Source organism: Lepidochelys kempii, chromosome 16 (assembly GCF_965140285.1).
Source record: "Lepidochelys kempii isolate rLepKem1 chromosome 16, rLepKem1.hap1, whole genome shotgun sequence".
In the NCBI taxonomy this organism is placed as follows: domain Eukaryota; kingdom Metazoa; phylum Chordata; order Testudines; family Cheloniidae; genus Lepidochelys; species Lepidochelys kempii.
This window is the reverse complement of record NC_136395.1, coordinates 16,463,249-16,482,512: the sequence shown is the minus strand read 5'-3', so window position 1 is coordinate 16,482,512 and position 19,264 is coordinate 16,463,249. Positions and strand designations below refer to the sequence as shown.

Genomic DNA, 19,264 nt, shown 5'->3' with positions numbered 1-19,264 from the left:
TAGAGAAACAAGCCAGCCATGTACACTGTCAGCAGACAAATGGTAGGGAATATTTTTAGACACTCCCGTAGAGAAATCAGAGGGTGTTAACTAAATACTTTGGAAGAGACGCCTGCTAAGAACAGGCTCCGTGTGTTTTCAGGAACCTCGTATTAAAGTTTGAACAGGCTTGCACACAAGAAGGAGCAGACTTCTGAAGAGCACCTTCCCAGAACTTGTTGTATAGCAAGAGACACACGTCTCAATAACCTGTCCCCTATGTCTGGACATAATCACAGGGGCTCCACCACCAGAAAGTGAATAAGCCTGCAAACCCTATCTGGCAAAATAAAGCATCAAGACACTCCATTTTCTACCTAGTGATATGATGCAGACGGGGCATTTTATGGTACAGTGGACACTGCAAGTAACTTTGTTTACAAAAAGAGAACATGGCTGCAGAGCAGGCAAATAATGCCTTTACCCCATCTCGCTGGTCCTTGTGTTTAGCCCTGCAGGCATCATCTGTTTCCATGCTGTCCTTGTCATCTACAGAGTCTCCAGACGTGAGGCTGTGTCGTGTCTGATCAAAGAGCACAATTACTTCATCTTGGAGGGTCTCACACACGCTCATCACCAGCTGGGAGTACTGAGGGATCTCGCTCACTGTGGCGCACACACACAGAGCACACAATGGATTAGCTCATCCCCCTCACGCTTCCGTTTTCAGTGTAACTACTGCACTGGTAGCACTGCAGGGGCCTCCACCTCTCAGAGACAGGACTTGCTTTGCATTTCACTATTCTACAGGTATCTACTTATAACCTACCCGGGGCTGTGAGGGGGGCTCCAGAGGGACCTAAGAAAGCCAGCCAAATGAGCCAAGAGCTTAGGAGGACTCAAAAAGGGATTAGACATTCATCTGGATAATGACAATATGTACAATCATAATAAACAGGATCTCTTGGGGGGGGGGGGGGGGAAATGGCTGGAAACCTCTTATGCTTCAGAGTATAAACCAGTCATTAGCAGGGCAGTCATTCTATAATTATCCATTACAGGGTTTTTTGCACCTTTCTCTGAAGCAGCTGGTACTGGCCATGGTCAGAGACAGGATACTGGACTTGAAGGACCGTGGATGTGATCTAGTTCAGCAATTCCTACATTTCTCTCATTCAACGAACACCCAGCTCATGTTTGAGAGCCCTTAAAATATTCAATTCCCATCATATACATACTCCAACTTTATGAACTGCATCACCCTTCCTTATCATTATAGCTGACAATAACCCATTGGTGGGCACAAGTGCTAATACAACTAAAATTAAGCCCTCTCATGCTCAACCTGAATTCTTCCCCAAAAGTGCATAGAGACGGGCCTTGCAGCATTCAGATCGTGGGGACAAGGGCCATATAAAAGGATTAAGTGATAAAACTGTAAGCTCTTTGGAGCAGGGAGTGCTTTTGACTATGTGCTGTACAGCGCCAAGCAAAACAGGACTTGGGTGCTGATTGGGGCCTCTGGGAGCTACCATAATACAAATAATAAACAAGATAAATTGAACAGAAAAATCCCACTGGCTACCAACTATAGTCACTGTCCTGCACTGGCAACCAACAATGTGTGCATTCCTGACTCAAAAATGTTTGACTGGGACACAAATGTTTCCAGTGGTTGCAGCTCTGATCTTCATAACCTCTGCCAGGCCCTCTCACCTTTCATCTCCTTCATCTGCAGAACAGTGATGAGAGCAGAGAACACCTTGGCCTTGGTCTTCTCCATCACCTGCTGATCTGCCTGCAGCACTCCCTCCAGAATCTGCGTCAAGGAGTTTATGATTTTATCCACAGAACCCAACTCGCTGACAACAAAAAAGGGAGAGCTCGTCAGATGAGACAAGATTCCCCACTTATTATCTTGGCTGTGACTGATCTGTGCAAATCATTTCGAGGGGATGTGTGTGTAGGGGCACAGATACAGTTTGCTTAATTTAAGTCATCAGTAGGGTCTCCTCATGGACATTTCAGAAATGTGTGGTGGAAATACAGTGAGACTACAGGCTCAATATAATTTAAGTTTCCTTGTCCCACTTTTCCACAGTGAAAGTAAACTCACAAAAGCATAGAATCACTATTTAACAATAAAGTTCAGCAGCAGCATCCATCATCAATGCCACCCTCAATGTGAATCCCACGATTCCACAGTCCCCGAAGCCACGGCCTGGCAAGATAAAGAGTATTGTACAACAATAAGGTATTGCTTTAATTCCCAGATCACCATGACAATTCAGCCTACACAGCAACTCAAACATCTTCTTCCAAGTTCTTACATTCATCAGTGACTATTAGCTTACTTATGAAGAGTTATGCAAATAGAGCACCTACCTCTTCCATTGTCTAAGCAGGATCAGCAGAAGGGTGCACAGCATGGACCCCAGTTGCAGGCACAACACTGACATGGGGACCAGCAGCTAAGGAGAAATGTCCCAACAGTTACAATTGCAACATTCACAGATGAGAAAGATGAATAGGCTCAACACAGACATTCAGAGCACTAAGAGCTTGCTTCCCCACCCCACCCCTGCCCAGCTGCTATATTCCAAGCAGATTTGTGTACAGAGCAGGTAGTCAACAGAATATGTGCAGAAAGAGCCATAAAGAGGTTTATGGTACTATCCATTATAAAAAAGATGATGCAACTCAATATGTCCTTCCACAGAGCTATGGGAGCAGAGATCCATCCCCACGACTGCTAAGGAAGGTGTATGGAATCATAGATATTAACAGCACATTCTAAGCGCTCGCCCATTTGGTCAACAGAACTTAACTCTCAGCAGTGCGGTCACAGTGTTCTACGGATCAATTGCAAGAGCCCGTTGATAAATTCTACATCTCAATTTGCAACCTACTTGGAATGGAAGCTGTGGCACACTTGTTTTTTATTGGCGTAAAGCCGTGCATCACAGTTCCCTCTTGCTATCGCAAGAGGAAAGAGAGGAAATTATTCCCAGGTGAAACATCCACCTAAAAGAAACATCTATTATCGTCATCATCAGCCCATGCAGCGACTGAAGATCTAGCACTGGGGCAGGCAAACTTTTTGTCCTGAGGGCCGCATCAGATTTCGGAAATTGTATGGAGGGCCGGTTAGGGAAGGCTGTGCCGCCCCAAACAGCCAGGCGAGGCCTGGGCCCCACCCTCCCCTGCTTCTCACCCCCTGATGGGCCCCCCCCCAGGGACTCCTGCTCCATCCAACCCCCCCGTTCCCTGACAGCCTCCCTGGGACCACTGCCCATCCCTGCCCCCAGAACCCCCACTCCTGACAGCCCCCCCAGCCCCATCCAACCCCTCCTCTCATTCCTGACTGCCCCCCCTGGGACCCCTGCCCCATCCAATCACCCCTTCTCCCTGTCCCCTGACTGCCCCATCCAACCTCACCTCCCTCCTGACTGCCCCCCTCTGAGACCCCTGCCCTGATTCAACCGCACCATTCCCTGCCCTCTGACCACCCCAACCCCTATCCACACCCCCGCCCCCTGACCACCACCCCAAACTCCCCTGCCCCCTATCCAACCCCCCCTGCTCCCTGCCCCCTTACCGCGCTGCCTGGAGCACCGGTGGCTGGCGGCGCTACAGCCCGCCACCCAGCTGGAGCCAGCCACACCACCGCACAGCACAGAGCACCGGGTCAGGCTGGGCTCTGCAGCTGCCCCACCGCCCAGACCATTGCCGGTGGTACAGTGAGCTGAGGCTGCGGGGGAGGGGGAACAGCAGGGGAGGGGCTGGGGACTAGCCTCCCAGGCCAGGGGCTCAGGGGCCAGGCAGGAGGGTCCCACGGGCCGGATGTAGCCCGTGGGCTGTAGTTCGCCCACCTCTGATCTAGTAGGTAATCAACCTTGCCTTCAATAGCAAGCAACACCGCAGGTAGCTGGAATGAGTACACAGGGTCCAGCCAATGACCATGCCTGCCTTTCAACAGCTGGCAACGCTGCAGGATCACTAGGTAGCACTAATTGCAGTGTTACCCGCTGGCCAAGAAAATCCAATATAATTTGGAGAATAAAGACTTATGGAGAGCAAAGTAATTCTAAGAGATACCTTCTTGTTTCAGTCTAATCTCACAGAATCAGGGAAAATCAGAACCACAAACAGATACAGGACTAGAGCTCCACAAAGGAGTTGGACAATTGTGTGCCCAGTCTTGAAAGAGATTCCTTGAAGAGCTACAAATTGAAATGTAAACACTTACTAAAGCTTTGGTCCCACTTAGCACCTCCAGAAACAGTTGCTGCCGAACTGCAGATTCAGTCAGATGCATTATATCTGCCTAGAGACAGATCAGACTAATTATACACCACAGTGAAAGTTACATCACCAACACACACACCCTTGTGTTTCCAATCCAACATCAACCCCACCTTTTTGAATTTGTTATTAATTTACAAGGTGGCATAGGCTTTTGCATCTGCTGGATGATTCAATTATAGAGAAAGAAACGAAGAATTACTAGTTGTTAGAAAAGCAAGGGGCAAAAAGTCAACATTGAGTGACAGGTAATTGGGAACAGAGTGTACACAGGGCATCTTCATCACACTTTACTATAAGTATCTACTGCATCTCTCTGGGTATAGACAGTGTTATTGGCTTTCTTTACACTTATTATAGAAATGATGCAACATCCCCTCACTCCCATGCCACACACATACAGTATGCTAGTTTTGATCACTTAGCAAAACAAAACTCACTGAGGTAATTCTGCTCTATGGTATTGGTGTCCATTCAGATTGTGAGTACACATACAAGATAATGGAAAAAAAAACCAACAGCCTGATCCCTCACTGCACCATATGTGGCTTGAACAACAGGGCACGTATCTATTCAAAACATTATTAGTCAAGGTGGCTCTTACATGACTGGTGGAGATAATCAGCAGCATCCGCCAGGCCGAGATCAGCATCTGATACTCTGTCAAGGAGGTGCAGCTGCTACCCTCTGTCTCTGCCATATGCAGTGCCAAGGACTTCACATATCCTGACCAGTAAGCAAAGCGCTTTTCTGTGGAGAACTTCTTCAGAGTGTCTTTCAGGGACTGGTCCAGTGAGCCCCTGACAAAGTCAAGAAGAGCAATCAGATACATTTTCATTTATTCTCTGATCAGAGAACATGCTCCTTCTAAGATGCAGAATGGAAAGTTAGCTTGTGGGGCAAGACTGTCCCACACAGAGTGAATTCAGAAGGGGATCCCACTTATTGCATCACATGGTATGGAAGAAGGGTGACCGCTAGAGAGAAACAACTCATCTTTTTAAACGTGTGATTTTTATTTATTCCTGAATTTTCAGAACAGTAGTTACATTCAAGGAAGTGAGTATATAAGAGGGTCACATTCTTACTCAGCAAATCAACTCCCTGTCTGTGTATTCTGCTGACTTTAGGGATAAAAGTAAGTTACTGCTTCCTATTAGGTCTGCAGAACAGCACAGCTCTGGGAGAAGAACCTGGAACCCATTCTGGATCATGCTTCAGACTTAATTTTAAATCTTACTGAGAATTTTATTTCTGGTGGGCCTGTGAGAGAGAACACACATCTGAACTTCGAAACCTCAGGATATGTTTTGCAAATCTGGAAACTAGAAAATCATCCATTCATTTATAAGCTGAGGAAGTTTGATTTAGAAGTCAGACACACAAACTTTAACCACTTCAGTGTTATTTTACAGAGTTGATACACACTTCAAACAAAAAATGAGCTTATCAAAGTAAATATGTTTAATAGGGGCTATTCTATGTCATATTACCTCAATACCATAAAATACCACATCTGGCGATGCTAGACCAACAGAAGAATGTCCTTGCCCCACCCTCCAAAAAAGACACAGACAACATTACAAAAAGCTAAAGTAGTAAATTGATGTCATGCTATAATTATAGATGTTAAAATGGTGAAACTTTTTTCTAAAACACATGATTACCCCACTCTATCCAAAGAATCCTACTGAAGCAAAGTAAAAATTTCTGACAAACGTCATAGACACAAACTCAATACTATGCACTGCTACAGAGTTGGAGAAAAGCTAGATTGTCCTAATTTTAGTCCTAGCATCCAGTGTATGATGGGAACATTTCACTGTATTACATGTGGCTAGAATAGTCCCATAATGAGCTTAAAAATATTTAAAGTGTCATTATTCCAGGACAGATATTCCTCTTTTGAGATCCATACCCAGTATGTCACATTTACAGGCCACAGAGACTCTTCTCATGACACCTATTCCTCTAATAGATGGCTGCATGAAATTCAAATCAAAGGAGGCAGACTTGTGCTCCTCTCTTCTGAGCTGCAGCAGCCACAGGTAAACTATTGACTGTCCATCTAGCACTTCCACGGAACTGTTAGCTCCAATTTGCCTCCCCCTCAAACATGGATAATCTCTTAGGATTTAATCCACACACAGCGCAGGACTTTGCCCTCACTTTCAGGTGCCCCTAGCATCGCTGAAAACTCTAGAACAGGACAGATTGGCAATGACTCACTTGACCACATAGTAGATCTCCAGGCAGATGATTTTCATGATTAAGGCACAAGTGTCCAAGACACTGAGCTACAAAGAGGGAATAAAAGCAGAACATGAGCAGGTTATCTGTTCCTCCAGGTCAGATCTGGCAGCACTGTGTCCCAAGCTCTGTCTTACAAAGAGTGTTGAGGACCACAGTCTAAAAAGTCCAGTACACCTACACTGTCAATCAAGCACCCTTGTGGTGTTCAAGTGACCCCCGTTTTCATGTTACCCTTGGATTCCTGAGCATTATGCCAACAGGGCCTATGAGTAGCACAAAGGCAACCCTCTGGACCTCCTTGGGGCTGAGACAGGGATGGAAGCAAGACTTGGCCTGCTTATCACGTAGAGGCAGAGTGAATGGTATGGCACTTTCCTATGAGAAGTGTCCCTCCCATGAGAATGCCACAGCCATCTTCTCTCGTTAGGAGGGAGTAAGGATCAAATGGCCTTATGTAAGAGCAGCTGCCTCAGTAGACAGCGCTCATCTACTCTGCCAACAAGGGAAGAGCACCATATTCAAATCTGGATGGCAGTTGGATGGAGGGGGATTAAGATTTTCACAGGGAAGACAGAAGTTTCCAAAGCAGAAGAAAGGCAAAATCCTCAGGAACCCAAGTCAGTCTGAGGTAGGCCCACTAAGGAGGAGAGATTGTTCAGATGTCTGGGAACAGGAGCAAAATATCCTGTACACGTATGTACATACACTATATTGCACATCTAGTGTACTAGTTCTTTACAAACATTAAGGAGGTAAGCATCATCATCCCTGTTAGGTAGATGTTATCTCTGTTTTACAGATGGTGAAACAGAGGCAGTGAGAGTTTAGGAGACTAGTCCAAAGTTACACAGCTAATCCGTGCAAGCGTTGGAAACAAAACCCACCCTCAGAACTCCCCCTTGTGCCTTACCCAACCATATTTCCTCTGAGATGGCAACAAGCAAAAGGAAGGAAGTTGCACACACCACTCACTTCTCAGAAAAACACAGCTATTGTCAGTCCTTATAAACAACTCACCTCTGATGTTTCTAAGGGGGGAGAAAGGGTCCCAAAGAGGGGGTTGGTTAAGTTTTCCCAAAACTTTGGCCTAAAAACACATAAAAATACTGTAAGTTACCATACTTCTCCTATTGCTCTCAACCTTTCCAGACTACTGTACCTCTTTTAGGGCTCTGATTTGTCTTGCGTACCCCCCAAGTTACACCTCACCTAAAAACTACTTGCTTACAAAATCAGACATAAAAATACAAAAGTGTCACAGCACACTGTTACTGAAAAATTGCTTATTTTCTCATTTTACCATATAATTATAAAATAAATCAATTGGAATATAAATATTGTACTTACATTTCGGTGTATAGTACATAGTGCAGTATAAACAAATCATTGTCTGTAGGAAATTTTAGTTTGCACTGACTGCACTAGTACTTTTACGTAGCCTGTTGTAAAACTAGGCAAATATCTAGATGAGTTGATGTATCCTCTGGAAAATCCCTGCGTACCCCTGGTTGAGAACCGCGGACCTGCACAGCACACCTGACAGGAACAGTCTGATCCTGCCAGCCTTTCACTGCAAACTCCACTGTCTGAGATATTTCACACATGTGGTAACACTACTCACCTGGCAGTGCAGAGCACACTGAAAGAGAAGGGTTTCTTCAACAGAACCGTGCACATGTGCTTCACAACTGAAAGTTTAATTTTTCCCTAACATAAACATCCCTAACTACTGAATTTTTCCCCAATGTTTTGCCTGCAAAGCAGGTTACCAGGAGACTGGAGGAAGAGGTCTAATCAGCTATTAGCTGAGAAGACTCTGAGTCTGACCACCCAGTATTTAAGTTACAGTTAAAAGGCATCCTCCAACTTGTCAGAACTGGTGGGATATGTTTATTTCTATTCACTGAAATAGAGTTTAAAACAGCCCATTCTCAATCAGCCTGTGAATGGTACTAGGCCCGATGCTATTCAACATCTTCATCAATGATCTGGAAATAAATATGAAATCACTGCTGATAAAATTTGCCGATGACACAAAGTTTGGCGGTATGGTAAATGCTGAGGACACGGCAGTCATACAGAGCAATCTGGAGAGCTTGGTAAACTGAGCCCATTCAAAGAAAATGCATTTTGAAAACAGCCAAAGTTATATACTAGAAACAAGGAATACAGGCCACATCTCTGAAACATAGAAAAGCAATGACTCACTTGGTCCTCAGGACCAGCATGGCACTATCCCGACGGTCCTGCCACAGGGCATGAAGGAATGCAATGGCGGCCCGGTGCAAGAGGGGAGGGCACCAGTATCTTTCCTGCTGTTTGGAGTCTATCAGTTCCAAGACCACTTGGAGGCAACTCCATTCCCCTAAGCTGAATTCCTAAAGCAAGAGGGAGAAAATGAGAGACATCTACATCCAACCACTTCCTGTTTCAGTATGCTATTTAATTCCACCGACAAAATACACAAGGAAGTAAAGCTTGAGCACATGGTATAGGTGTGTGTTTCATATGCACATACATGTAATATATAATGCCTATGAGGAATTGCTAAAAAGACAGTGAAGAGCGGAATAAATTATTTTTATAAGTAGATTACTTCAAAGGGCAAAAAAAAGCTTTACTTTCCTGTATATTTTGTAGGTGCAATTAAATAGCATACTGAAACAGGAAGTGCTTGCATAGTCATTGGAGAACACAGGAAGATTTCTCTTTGGTCGAAGGGAACCTCTTGCCAATTGATCAGAAGGTCATAAGGTTCTCATCACAGAATCAGGCAACACAGCATTAAAACCAATGTTCAATATCTTGTCAGGCACCTCGGGGTGTATGACAAAGATACTCATACTGAGGACAAAGTAAAGCCTTAGAGATCTTTACTAAAATAAGGAACAAAGCCAGGAAAGCTCCAAGTCACATGAAAAGATAAGGGTTTACTGGAGTAACAGGATATTCCTATGTAGACACTTGTTGTTTTACCTTTGACCCATCACTCCCATCTTTCACTTCCAGGTTCAGGAAGAGCTCAATGAGCCCCGGCTGTGTCTCTACAGCAACAGTGAGGAACTCCAGGATCATGACTTTAATGCGCATATCCTCAATCTTACTCTGCAGGCGGGTCAAAAAGGCATCACGAATGGCAGCAGCATCACTCCCCAGGCAGGCGTAAACAGACATTGGAGCCACCTGCAAAAGGGAAGAAACACACTAAAAAAAATGTTGATAAACGCTATGATGCTTCCTCTCAATATATAAATGAGGCTTGTGATATTTGTTTGAAACTGAAAACAAGAAAATTCTCACCCTTGAGTGCAGGGACGTGGGAGAGAGGAAATCAAGAAATAATTTTGATTTTAATGGAACATATAGAAAATTGTCAAATTGTTCTGAGTTTTGGTTGCCTCTTTAGGAATTCTGCTCCATTCCTTGTCTATTTCACAAGGAAAGGGGCAAAACCTAAGAAGAAAGACAGACAGCTACATAGATTTGGGTTGAGACATGTTAAAATAAATACCCCCAAAATTACAATATTTAAATGCTTAAATAAAACCCAGAGGCGCTTTCAGATTTTAACAACCAAAAAGTGTTAGTCCAATAGGTAAAGAATAAGTCTTAATACAGGGTCCCTAGATAACTGTTAATATAGGTGCCTTTTTGACAAGGTTGGAAATCTCAAAGCAAGAACACTCACAGGTTGTATCTTGGAGGGCCATTGGAGACAGTTTAAGTGATGGAAGCAACATAAAGGGAAAGCATGGGAAAGCGCTTGTGAGAAACTAGTTTTACCGTAGCGAGTCGTTTGAGCAGCTGGATGGCAAGGCGTGGCAGTGCTGGGTCGTGTTTGTGGTAGATATATTTGGCTAAGACAGCAATCAGATTGTTCCCATGAGCACCTGGTGAGAACACAATTAAATCACAGGTGAGAAACTGGAATAGTCTCCTATGAGGGCTCTTCGAGAAAGACTATTCAGCAACTATCAGTAACAGCATTGTACTCTATACTAGAGTGGAAAGGGAGTGAGAGGGAATGAATTCAGCTTTCCAAGAGGACAACAGATGGGTCTGGCCATAGGTACTACTGGCAGCTGCTTTACCATACTGTTCAGCACTGTCTCATGTTAGAAAGCAGTAAACAAAAGAAGTGAAAATAACAGTAGGTGGCTATTTGAAAGCAGTCCTGGTGAGCCAACAATGTTAATATAGTCCAAAGCTTCCACACTGCTCTCAGAACTGCAAAGAACCAGAAGCATCAGTGCCACCAATATCCTAGCAGATGAAGAGCAAGAGAAAAACAATTCTGCTACCCTCCCAAAAGTGGGCCCAGTGTCATATACCCAGCATCACTGCATAAGAGGGTTCCGTAAAGGTATAATGCAAGGGGAAAACCTGTTAGCCTAGTCCACATTATAGGGAATTTACTAAATGTCCTTTGGCTAATCCCTTGGAGGAGGAGAATGCCCTCTGGCACCCTCCCCTCACAAGTACGCTGGATGAGAACTGCTCTGTTCAGAGAAGTCATACCTCAATCTAGTGTTAGCAAGTTACACATTATCTGTGTGCGAGGGACAGACACTACTGCCTGGGCTGGCCAACAAAGAGGTACATACCATGCTGAGTAAGTGCCTGTTCTAGTGGGGATACCACGCTAGAAGGGGATTTCAACCGGATGACGTTATTGGTGACCGAGAATGCCAGCTTTACTGTCTGGATCAGCAGCTGGCCCTGGCCCAGTGACTCATCGCTGTGTTGCCAAACAGAAACCAAAAGGAATACATTAAAATCAACTCAAATGATGCTAATAAGCTGTACAGTATTCAAATAGCAAATTCAGTATCCTGTGGTCCTATCATGCATTAGCAAAGGTTGTAAGAGAACTCCACTTACTTTCACTTATCATGTAACTGTTGCAATATAATACAAAAAACTACTGCAAAACCAATCTTGAGTTTATAATAGTAGCACAAGGGCCTGAGAGTGTTTCTGTTCTAAACCCTTGTCTTTGGGGTACATAACTGTGATTTTACTTCTTACCTAGGTTGGAGTTAAATTAGCTCATAAGTTTTTAAGTTTGAGGAGTGCAAAAAGCAGTTTTCAGACAGATCCAATAACCCAAAAAATTTAAAACTCTTGTGTCGTCCATTATTGCCGAGGAGTAGGAGGAGGGAGATTAAAACCAACAAAAATTAAGCTAAAAACTTATCAGACAAAAAAAAGTTGTTGAAATACAGTTAAGGTTGAGACATAATTCACCTAAACTTTAGAAAGCAAAGACATCTGAAGTTAAGATTCCTCCACCCACAGTAACTCTCTCCCCATATCGTGCTCACCCTCCAATGAGAGTTTCGCCTGTTTCTGCATGAAACATAAACCCACCCTTTAGAGTACATTTTTTTCTCCTATGATGGCTTTTTAAAAGCAGAAACCTCCACTGGCTGTTAGCACATTTATGCAGCATGAGAAGTCTCTTGTAACTGTTGTACTCCCCAAGGTTCTAAACTCTGCTGTCTATATCAGTGGACGTTAGAGGATCCACATGGCCTTTGGTTTCACAGTAGATGTTCAAATTGGCAAGGGGCTGTTTCTACCATTAGTCTCACTTATAAGGAGTCCAAACCAGTCAGACAAAGAAAAAACTGGTTCTGAATTTTATTAACCTTTTTAACCCTTATTAAAGTTCATCTGTTTAGGGACCAACTTTTTAGAGATTAATGCCACAATCTCCCAACAGATCTCACCTCCTCCTAACAAGTCCAGGCTCCCCCTTCCCTTTTGTTCTGGAACAAAGCAGAGGTGGAAGGGATGAGCCTTAAAACCTCCTAACCCTTTTCATCACAACCTATCTTTAGGGGTGAGCAGGCATGTTAAGATGGGAATGGTCATGGCAAGGAAATAGGAAGATGAGGTTGCTATACATGGGGCAGAGGGTCACTCAGTGTCTCACAGTGAAACTGGAAGTAGGGTCACACAGTTTTGGGTGGTGGCTAGATGGGATCTCAGTATGAAGACCAATATTTCCCCTGAGCTGGACAGCTGCTTTAGGAGCTGCTTAGTTTGGGACAAAGAGGGACCAAAGGTCCCCTGCTGTAACTGGACCCAACTCCTCCGCTGTCTGTAGTGATTTACTTGAGATCTCCTTCAGGCAACAGGCAGAGCTTATAACCTCTTCAAATCCCTAACTAGTTCCTCTTATGAAACTCTGCAGATACATGCCATGTTACCTACAACTGCCACAAAGCCTGTCACAGAAATCATCTTATACTTAAAGCCTTAAAATCTGACCCTTCGTCATTACGAGCTTTTCCACTTCAGCTTGTTAGTAATAGTCCTGTGTGTCAGTTCTAACTGAAAATTAGCATGTAAAACAAATGTGAAGTTTTCAGACCAAGCCATTTTTCAGTTATGAAAAGACAAAACAAGTTGTAACAATTTTGAGTCCCCTTCTTTATTTCTTCAGACTCCCATAACTAAGAAACTAACCTCAAAACTTTGCTAAAAGATTCTACTATGCAAAGAGAGTATGGAGAAGAAATTTCAGGAAGAAAGGAAAATTTACAGAAAGTTACACAGAGCAGAGCCAAGTTCAAGATCAGACTTATAATGGCAGCTGTTACAATCTGAACGATAGAGTTATTACTGTGTCTAGATAATTCCATGAAAACAAGGAGGCAATTCAGAATTGAAACGGATGCTTTATCCTTAACCCATCCTACCATGCCAACGTCATGTATGTTTCAAATTACGGGTGATCTTACCTATTACAAAGGCTATAATACACAGGGACAAGAGGATGAGCTAGTCTTCATCATAAGTCAGACACTGCATGTTATCTGAACATAAGGGTTTTTTGGAAGGGTGGGGGGGTTCTGGCTTGCACAACATTACACTTACTTCCACAAATCTGCAATGCGTGCAATTCCCTTGAAATTCTCCAATGAGTGAGTATAACTGTTGGACCAAACAAGTAAAATAAATCTAAAATTTCTAAGATCATGCTACTTCATTTTTATAGAAGCAAGTCACAGGAAGCATGGAAAGGGGAAATACAGAGGCACAGCAAGGACAATTCAAGGACTAATGTATAAAAGCAAGAGTATCAAAAAGATTAAAATGTCCTTGGCATAGATGGGTAAACAAGGCCCTGGAGCACACATAACTGCTGATGCATGCTACCTTTGATACAGATGTAGGGTAACTGTCCAAATAGCTATGTGTAAGCTCAAAAGCTTGTCTCTCTAACCAACAGAAGTTGGTCCAATAAAGCTTACTTCACCCACCTTGTCCCCCTAATATCCTGGGACCAACACAACTACAACAACACTGCATATAAATAAGTGATGGTCATATTAAGGAGACGAAAGGGAGAACACTATTGGGACACTATTGTTAAGAAACTATTTTTGACTAAACCAAACTTGGCTAGGGAAAAAGAGCCAAGCTGTATAAACAGGGTGATGAGACAGCATCAGACAGCTACTGTGAAATAACCAATGATAGCACTGTCATGTGTCTCTATGACAGACCAAAGAGTTGAGGACCTCTGAATACCACTGGTGGTCTGGGAAGCAGTTGCTAGTGATCAGTGGAGAGACAGCAAGCCACACAGTTCTGGCTCTCTTCCTTTCTTCCTGAATGTGCAGAGGAGAGGAGGACTACATGGTAAAGCAGTATGTGCAGAGGGGCAGGTGGCAGGAGGAGCAGAACAGACAGGATGGGCAGATGAAACGAAGAGCCAAAGCAAGCAGCTTGATTAACTTTCTTCACAAAGGGCAACCCACATTAAAGGCAGCTAAAATGCTTAGATACTTTCCTAATGTTACTTTTCCACATAAGCAACTGCTATACTCATGAGAGATTTTATGCTATCGTGAACGGGAGAGGATGGGGTCCACAAGGTCACAATTGGAAGGGCAGGTGTCCTCTGTGCGCGTGCGCACACACACTTGAGGTCCAGACTAAGAAGTCTGAAAGCCCCTACTACAGATTATCTGTACTGCAGTCATGTGGCATCAGTCTGTGAAAAACCTCTAATTCAATATTTCTATTTGTTTTCATTGTGTTCTAGGTTCCCTCTTTCTCCAACAGATTTGTTAAAGTATCTTAAGAGTTAACTGTCCCAGACCAGAAAGGCTAAGTGGGTCCCATGAGCACACTATTAAGGGCCAGAGAGTGTTTTTCAAAGCACAGAAGGGCCTTCAGTTACACACTAATAAATAAAGGCATTTAACCATTGTTGAAGTGTTCAGCAGTAACTGTCCTGATAACTGGCTGGGGAGGAGGTTTAAGTTGTGAAGCAGCCCCAGAACTGCCTTCAGGAATCCACATATAAGAAACTGATTAATCAAGAAACCACAAGGACTTTCTAACACTGCAACTCAAGCTTTGTAATAGTTTCTCAAACTAGTGGATTGTACTGGACTCAGGCATGATTTGGAGGCACGAAAATTGGAACTTTTGCTATAATTTTCCTGCCTTTTACTTCATTTGGTACTTTCATATGCTGAATCTAGTGATTTCTTTATAACAGCATTATACAAGCAAGTGTGAAACAATCAAGCTTACCGACATCTCATTTCCACAGTGCAATACTCGGTTAGGCTAAGCAAAATCAGAAATGAAAAGAAACTGCAGGAATTAGGGAACGTATACAAAGAGAATAAGAAAAGGAGTACTTGTGGCACCTTAGAGACTAACCGATTTATTTGAGCATGAGCTTTCGTGAGCTACAACTCACTTCAGAAGTGAGCTGTAGCTCACGAAAGCTCATGCTCAAATAAATTGGTTAGTCTCTAAGGTGCCACAAGTACTCCTTTTCTTTTTGCAAAGACAGACTAACACGGCTGTTACTCTGAAAAGAGAATAAGCACAGCAACGGAAAGCTGTGAATAAGCAGCAGGTTCTTGGTAATTTTTTCAGAATTTTGATCAGAGATGGTTGCCCTGACTGGCAGCTCCACTGAGTCCCAGCAACATGTAACCCAGTTAAGCCACATTTCAAGTATTATTTGTAGCTGCTTTTTCCATGCAAGAGTGGAACATGCGACTCACCTACAGGACTGCGAGGCCATGACCATATCAATGGTGTCCACACCGATGCCCATGATGTTAATGACAGCCTGTCCTGCTTCCGTGTTGGCCAGGCTGAAGATGCATAAGGACTGCAGGCTTGGAGCACTGCTACAAGACAAGGACACAGACAATGGAAAGCAAGGAATGAAAGGAAAGGTTCTCTGCCTGATCTGATACACTCAGCATGCATCAGTGCCCGCATCAGCCCAAACGCTACAGGGATGAGCACATTAGAAATGCGCAAGATAGAAAGGTCCTACTGATCCACCATGCACCATGAAAGTGAACACAAAGTAACTTCTTCCACATTCTATACCACTCCTTAGGTTCAAACCCTCAGAGTGGGCACACCAACCACAGAGAAGTGGATGGCAGTCTAATGGGCCCTGGAATGTGCACATCTGCAGCAATATAAAATTAAGTCTGTTTCCTTCCCCTCATCAGCGGGGATGACCATCTGGGTTTGCCCTCTCTCCCACCCCTTTCTGCATTTCCCTGGGCTCAGCGTAAGCAAGGGGGCACCAAGACTACAAAGCAGCACACTATACCCTTGCCAGTTTAATATTTCACATTCTAGGTTGCAAACAAAAGAACAGTGACTGAGATCTTCTACACTGTAAATGGGGCTGTTGCATATATATTGATGTATGAAATTCACTTCCCCCTTACCCGCTGTGAGGATCCATTTCAGGGCAGAGATTCAGAATAGCATGGATGAGCTGCAGGATTAGACACCCTGAAAAGCAGGAAGAATGGATTTAGTCTTCAGAGAGAACAGTTGTTGAGCTCAGAAGCAATAGGTACCATTACATTATAAAGTATAAATCCAAGTGCTCACTGAGCCATTTATAATGAAAGGGGAAAAAAACAGAGAAAGACACATTCTCTCTAGACAGAGTTCAACTTTGCTTCCCTTGAAGAGCTATCCTTACCAATTCGTTCTCTGACTCCATGGGAGTTATAGCGCCATTTGTGGTAGTTTGGTAACATTTCCTTCAGCACAAACACAATGCAGGGCATTAGCCCTTGGCTCTGGGTGCTGCCAAGTTGTCCCTAGAAAAAGCAGCAACATTACAGTTCCGATTCTAATTCAAAGGTGTGAAATCTTTGGTTGGAAGACATTTAATGCTCACACTCCAAAGACAGAAATAGGGGCCAGAACAGTTCTGCCAGCAGTACAGCGCAATGCAGCATGGGGACAGAGGTTTATGAGCAATTTCTATTCTCTTGCACTCAAAGCAAGTGAAGATCAGAGGTGTTAGGGATCTCTAGAAGAGGAAAAGCAGCAAAGAGCTTTCCTTTCCTGCTTACACAGAGCAATGTTAATGGGATTTGGAAGAGACTGAGCACTCCCGCCACCCTGATTGGGGAGCGAGTGCAATTTGCATCTTGAAGATGATTGTTGGGAAGACCAAAACATGGGAAAAGCAGGAGCCTCAGCACAAAAGGCGGGTATGTTGTCAAGTGCATACCAGAGGTGGCCCACCCAAGGGAACCTCATACATTCAGTACACACCTTTACCTCATCTTCACCCTCATCAGCTCGTAGTAATCTATTGCTGCCTGAAAATGTAGGAGCACTGCAGAAACACTTACACGGACAAGAGTTGTGACCAAGTGTAGGAAGGAGATGGTGACACCATACTCGCCCTGAGGCTGTTCCACGCTCATCAACAGGTTTCCATAGCCCCCAGCATTCATTCCCTCTGCACTGTGGAAGGAGCGAGAGCATGCATTGTATGTACAATAGGAACCAAGCATGATGGAGAGGTGTGCGCACATGTGCAGTGGGAAGGGGGATCCCATTAACTAATACACATGGGGGAATGATCCTGAGTAGAGAAAAGATGACTCACCAAGCTCAGGACAAATCACCCTTGCACTTAAGAAGTATTTTACTTCTCCTTAAGGGCAGTATCTTGTATTTTATAGGTCTGATTAATCTTGCTTCTGCTGCAAAGCTAAGCACATTTATGATCAGAGGGTGTGTCTAAATGTAGTATTTTCTACTTATAGAAAATATAAGGAGCTCAAACACTTTACAGTCACATGTGATTCAGTGGAACTGAATTTAGAATAAGGATTTTGCCAGTTTATTATGTAAGAATGGAACATTAGGTGTCTGGATTTTAGAAGGTTTGGAATTCACACTAATGAAACACTTACTCATATGGCATATCATCAAGGGAAGCAAAGGCACAAGAGAAAACTGAATTACCTGATCATGTGACTCATAATGGAAACTGGATTGGCAACAAATGGTAAGAACCCCGTGTGGTGAAGGTCAGTCCAAACCTAGAAGAGGAGAGAGCAGTTTATATATCTATCTATCTATCTATCTATATCTCCATCCATTTCAGAAAAATCAGAAGGTATACCCTCACCTTAGCTGGCATGCGGGCAGCCAATACAGTCAAACAATTGACACAAGAAGCAATAACATCCACTGGGGGAGAAATCACACTTGTTAACCTAGGAAAAACCCAGAGTATTACATATAAAATCTTCAGAACTTAGATCTGGTCTACACAGTTTTTATACTGGTATAGAGAGGTTGTGATTTCTCTGTGGAAACAGTTAACTCTGTACAACCCATAGCGTGGACACAGTTATATAGGTGCCTTATACTGGTAAAGAGTATTCCCCTTCCCTTCAGGGATAGCTATATCAGGTGCCATTGCATCCACATTAGGGAGAGTTGTACTGTTATATCATTATAGTTAAAGCAATACAACGGTTGTGTGTAGGCAAGGTGGTCTAGTGGTCTAAGCACAGGACATGAAGGCAGGAACTCCAGAATTCTAATCCCAGCTCTGCGACAGACTTCCTAAATAGCCTTTGGTAAAATTTGTTGTTGACCATTTTTCCCATTTCTAGCAACTTCAGGGGTGCCTTAGCTGTCACTGCCAGTCAGCTACTTACCTCTGTAACAGCATGTAGATCCGTGATGTGATCGGCAGAAGACAATCTGCTATCGACACATCAGTGCTGATGACCTTGTGAACCAGGTCAATGACTGGCTTGACCCTCTGGCAGTGCTGAATCACATCTGGATAAAGAAAACTAGTATTACAATCTGGAGAGATGCAAAAGTAGCATTACTCTCTCTCTCCACTCCCTGGATGATCTACTATGATCTCTACAAGAGAGGTCCTAACCTTCAGTAAGTTACTTCTCAGATTACTCCACAACTCTACTGAAGGGAACGTCTACTTTCCAGGGTACAATACAGTAATTGATTAAACTGGGACCATGTCCCTCAAATGACCAATGACAGAAATGTGAGGGGGGGGTAATATTTTAAAAGGTTCATGCTCATTTTTCTCTCATCTTAAATATGCCCAGCTCCCTATAAGCACTTACCACCTCCTGATATCGTTTATGGAGGCAGTATGATACAAAAAATGAAACCTTTCCACCTCCTGCTGTATTTGACTCTCTCCTACTTTCTTTCTCTCCTTTCTTCCTCCTCCTATCTCTCCAGTTCTCCTTACTCCTCTTCTCTAGTATTTGCTTCCCTCCCCTTGTCACAGTCACCAATGTGGTGCTAGACTCAGCCACAACGCCCTTCTGCAACATTCAGCGGCAGACTTGTTCCAGTGGAAGTGGAGAATGTGCCTAGGACCCATTTCAATCCCACTGAAATTACTCGATTTTTTTCATCT

General features: G+C 43.7%; 1 protein-coding gene across 3 annotated transcripts in view; it reads right to left on the bottom strand.

The window, feature by feature from the left end:
- NUP188 (nucleoporin 188) overlaps positions 1-19,264 on the bottom strand; it is a 47,448-nt gene that overhangs the window by 8,840 nt on the left and 19,344 nt on the right. The window contains exons 17-35 of one of the 3 annotated variants that reach the window (XM_073314221.1): positions 18,522-18,648; positions 17,984-18,071; positions 17,818-17,894; positions 17,196-17,310; positions 16,532-16,652; positions 16,269-16,335; positions 15,579-15,707; positions 13,423-13,479; positions 11,142-11,275; positions 10,321-10,427; positions 9,514-9,720; positions 8,746-8,915; positions 7,555-7,624; positions 6,514-6,581; positions 4,889-5,084; positions 4,229-4,306; positions 2,365-2,450; positions 1,696-1,841; positions 464-645 (exon numbers count right to left, since the gene is read on the bottom strand). In XM_073314221.1, coding sequence (XP_073170322.1) covers positions 464-645; positions 1,696-1,841; positions 2,365-2,450; positions 4,229-4,306; positions 4,889-5,084; positions 6,514-6,581; positions 7,555-7,624; positions 8,746-8,915; positions 9,514-9,720; positions 10,321-10,427; positions 11,142-11,275; positions 13,423-13,479; positions 15,579-15,707; positions 16,269-16,335; positions 16,532-16,652; positions 17,196-17,310; positions 17,818-17,894; positions 17,984-18,071; positions 18,522-18,648 — 2,225 coding nt within the window. The remainder of the gene's footprint in view (positions 1-463; positions 646-1,695; positions 1,842-2,364; positions 2,451-4,228; positions 4,307-4,888; positions 5,085-6,513; positions 6,582-7,554; positions 7,625-8,745; positions 8,916-9,513; positions 9,721-10,320; positions 10,428-11,141; positions 11,276-13,422; positions 13,480-15,578; positions 15,708-16,268; positions 16,336-16,531; positions 16,653-17,195; positions 17,311-17,817; positions 17,895-17,983; positions 18,072-18,521; positions 18,649-19,264) is intronic. The other 2 variants (XM_073314222.1, XM_073314224.1) reach the window with 2 other exon arrangements.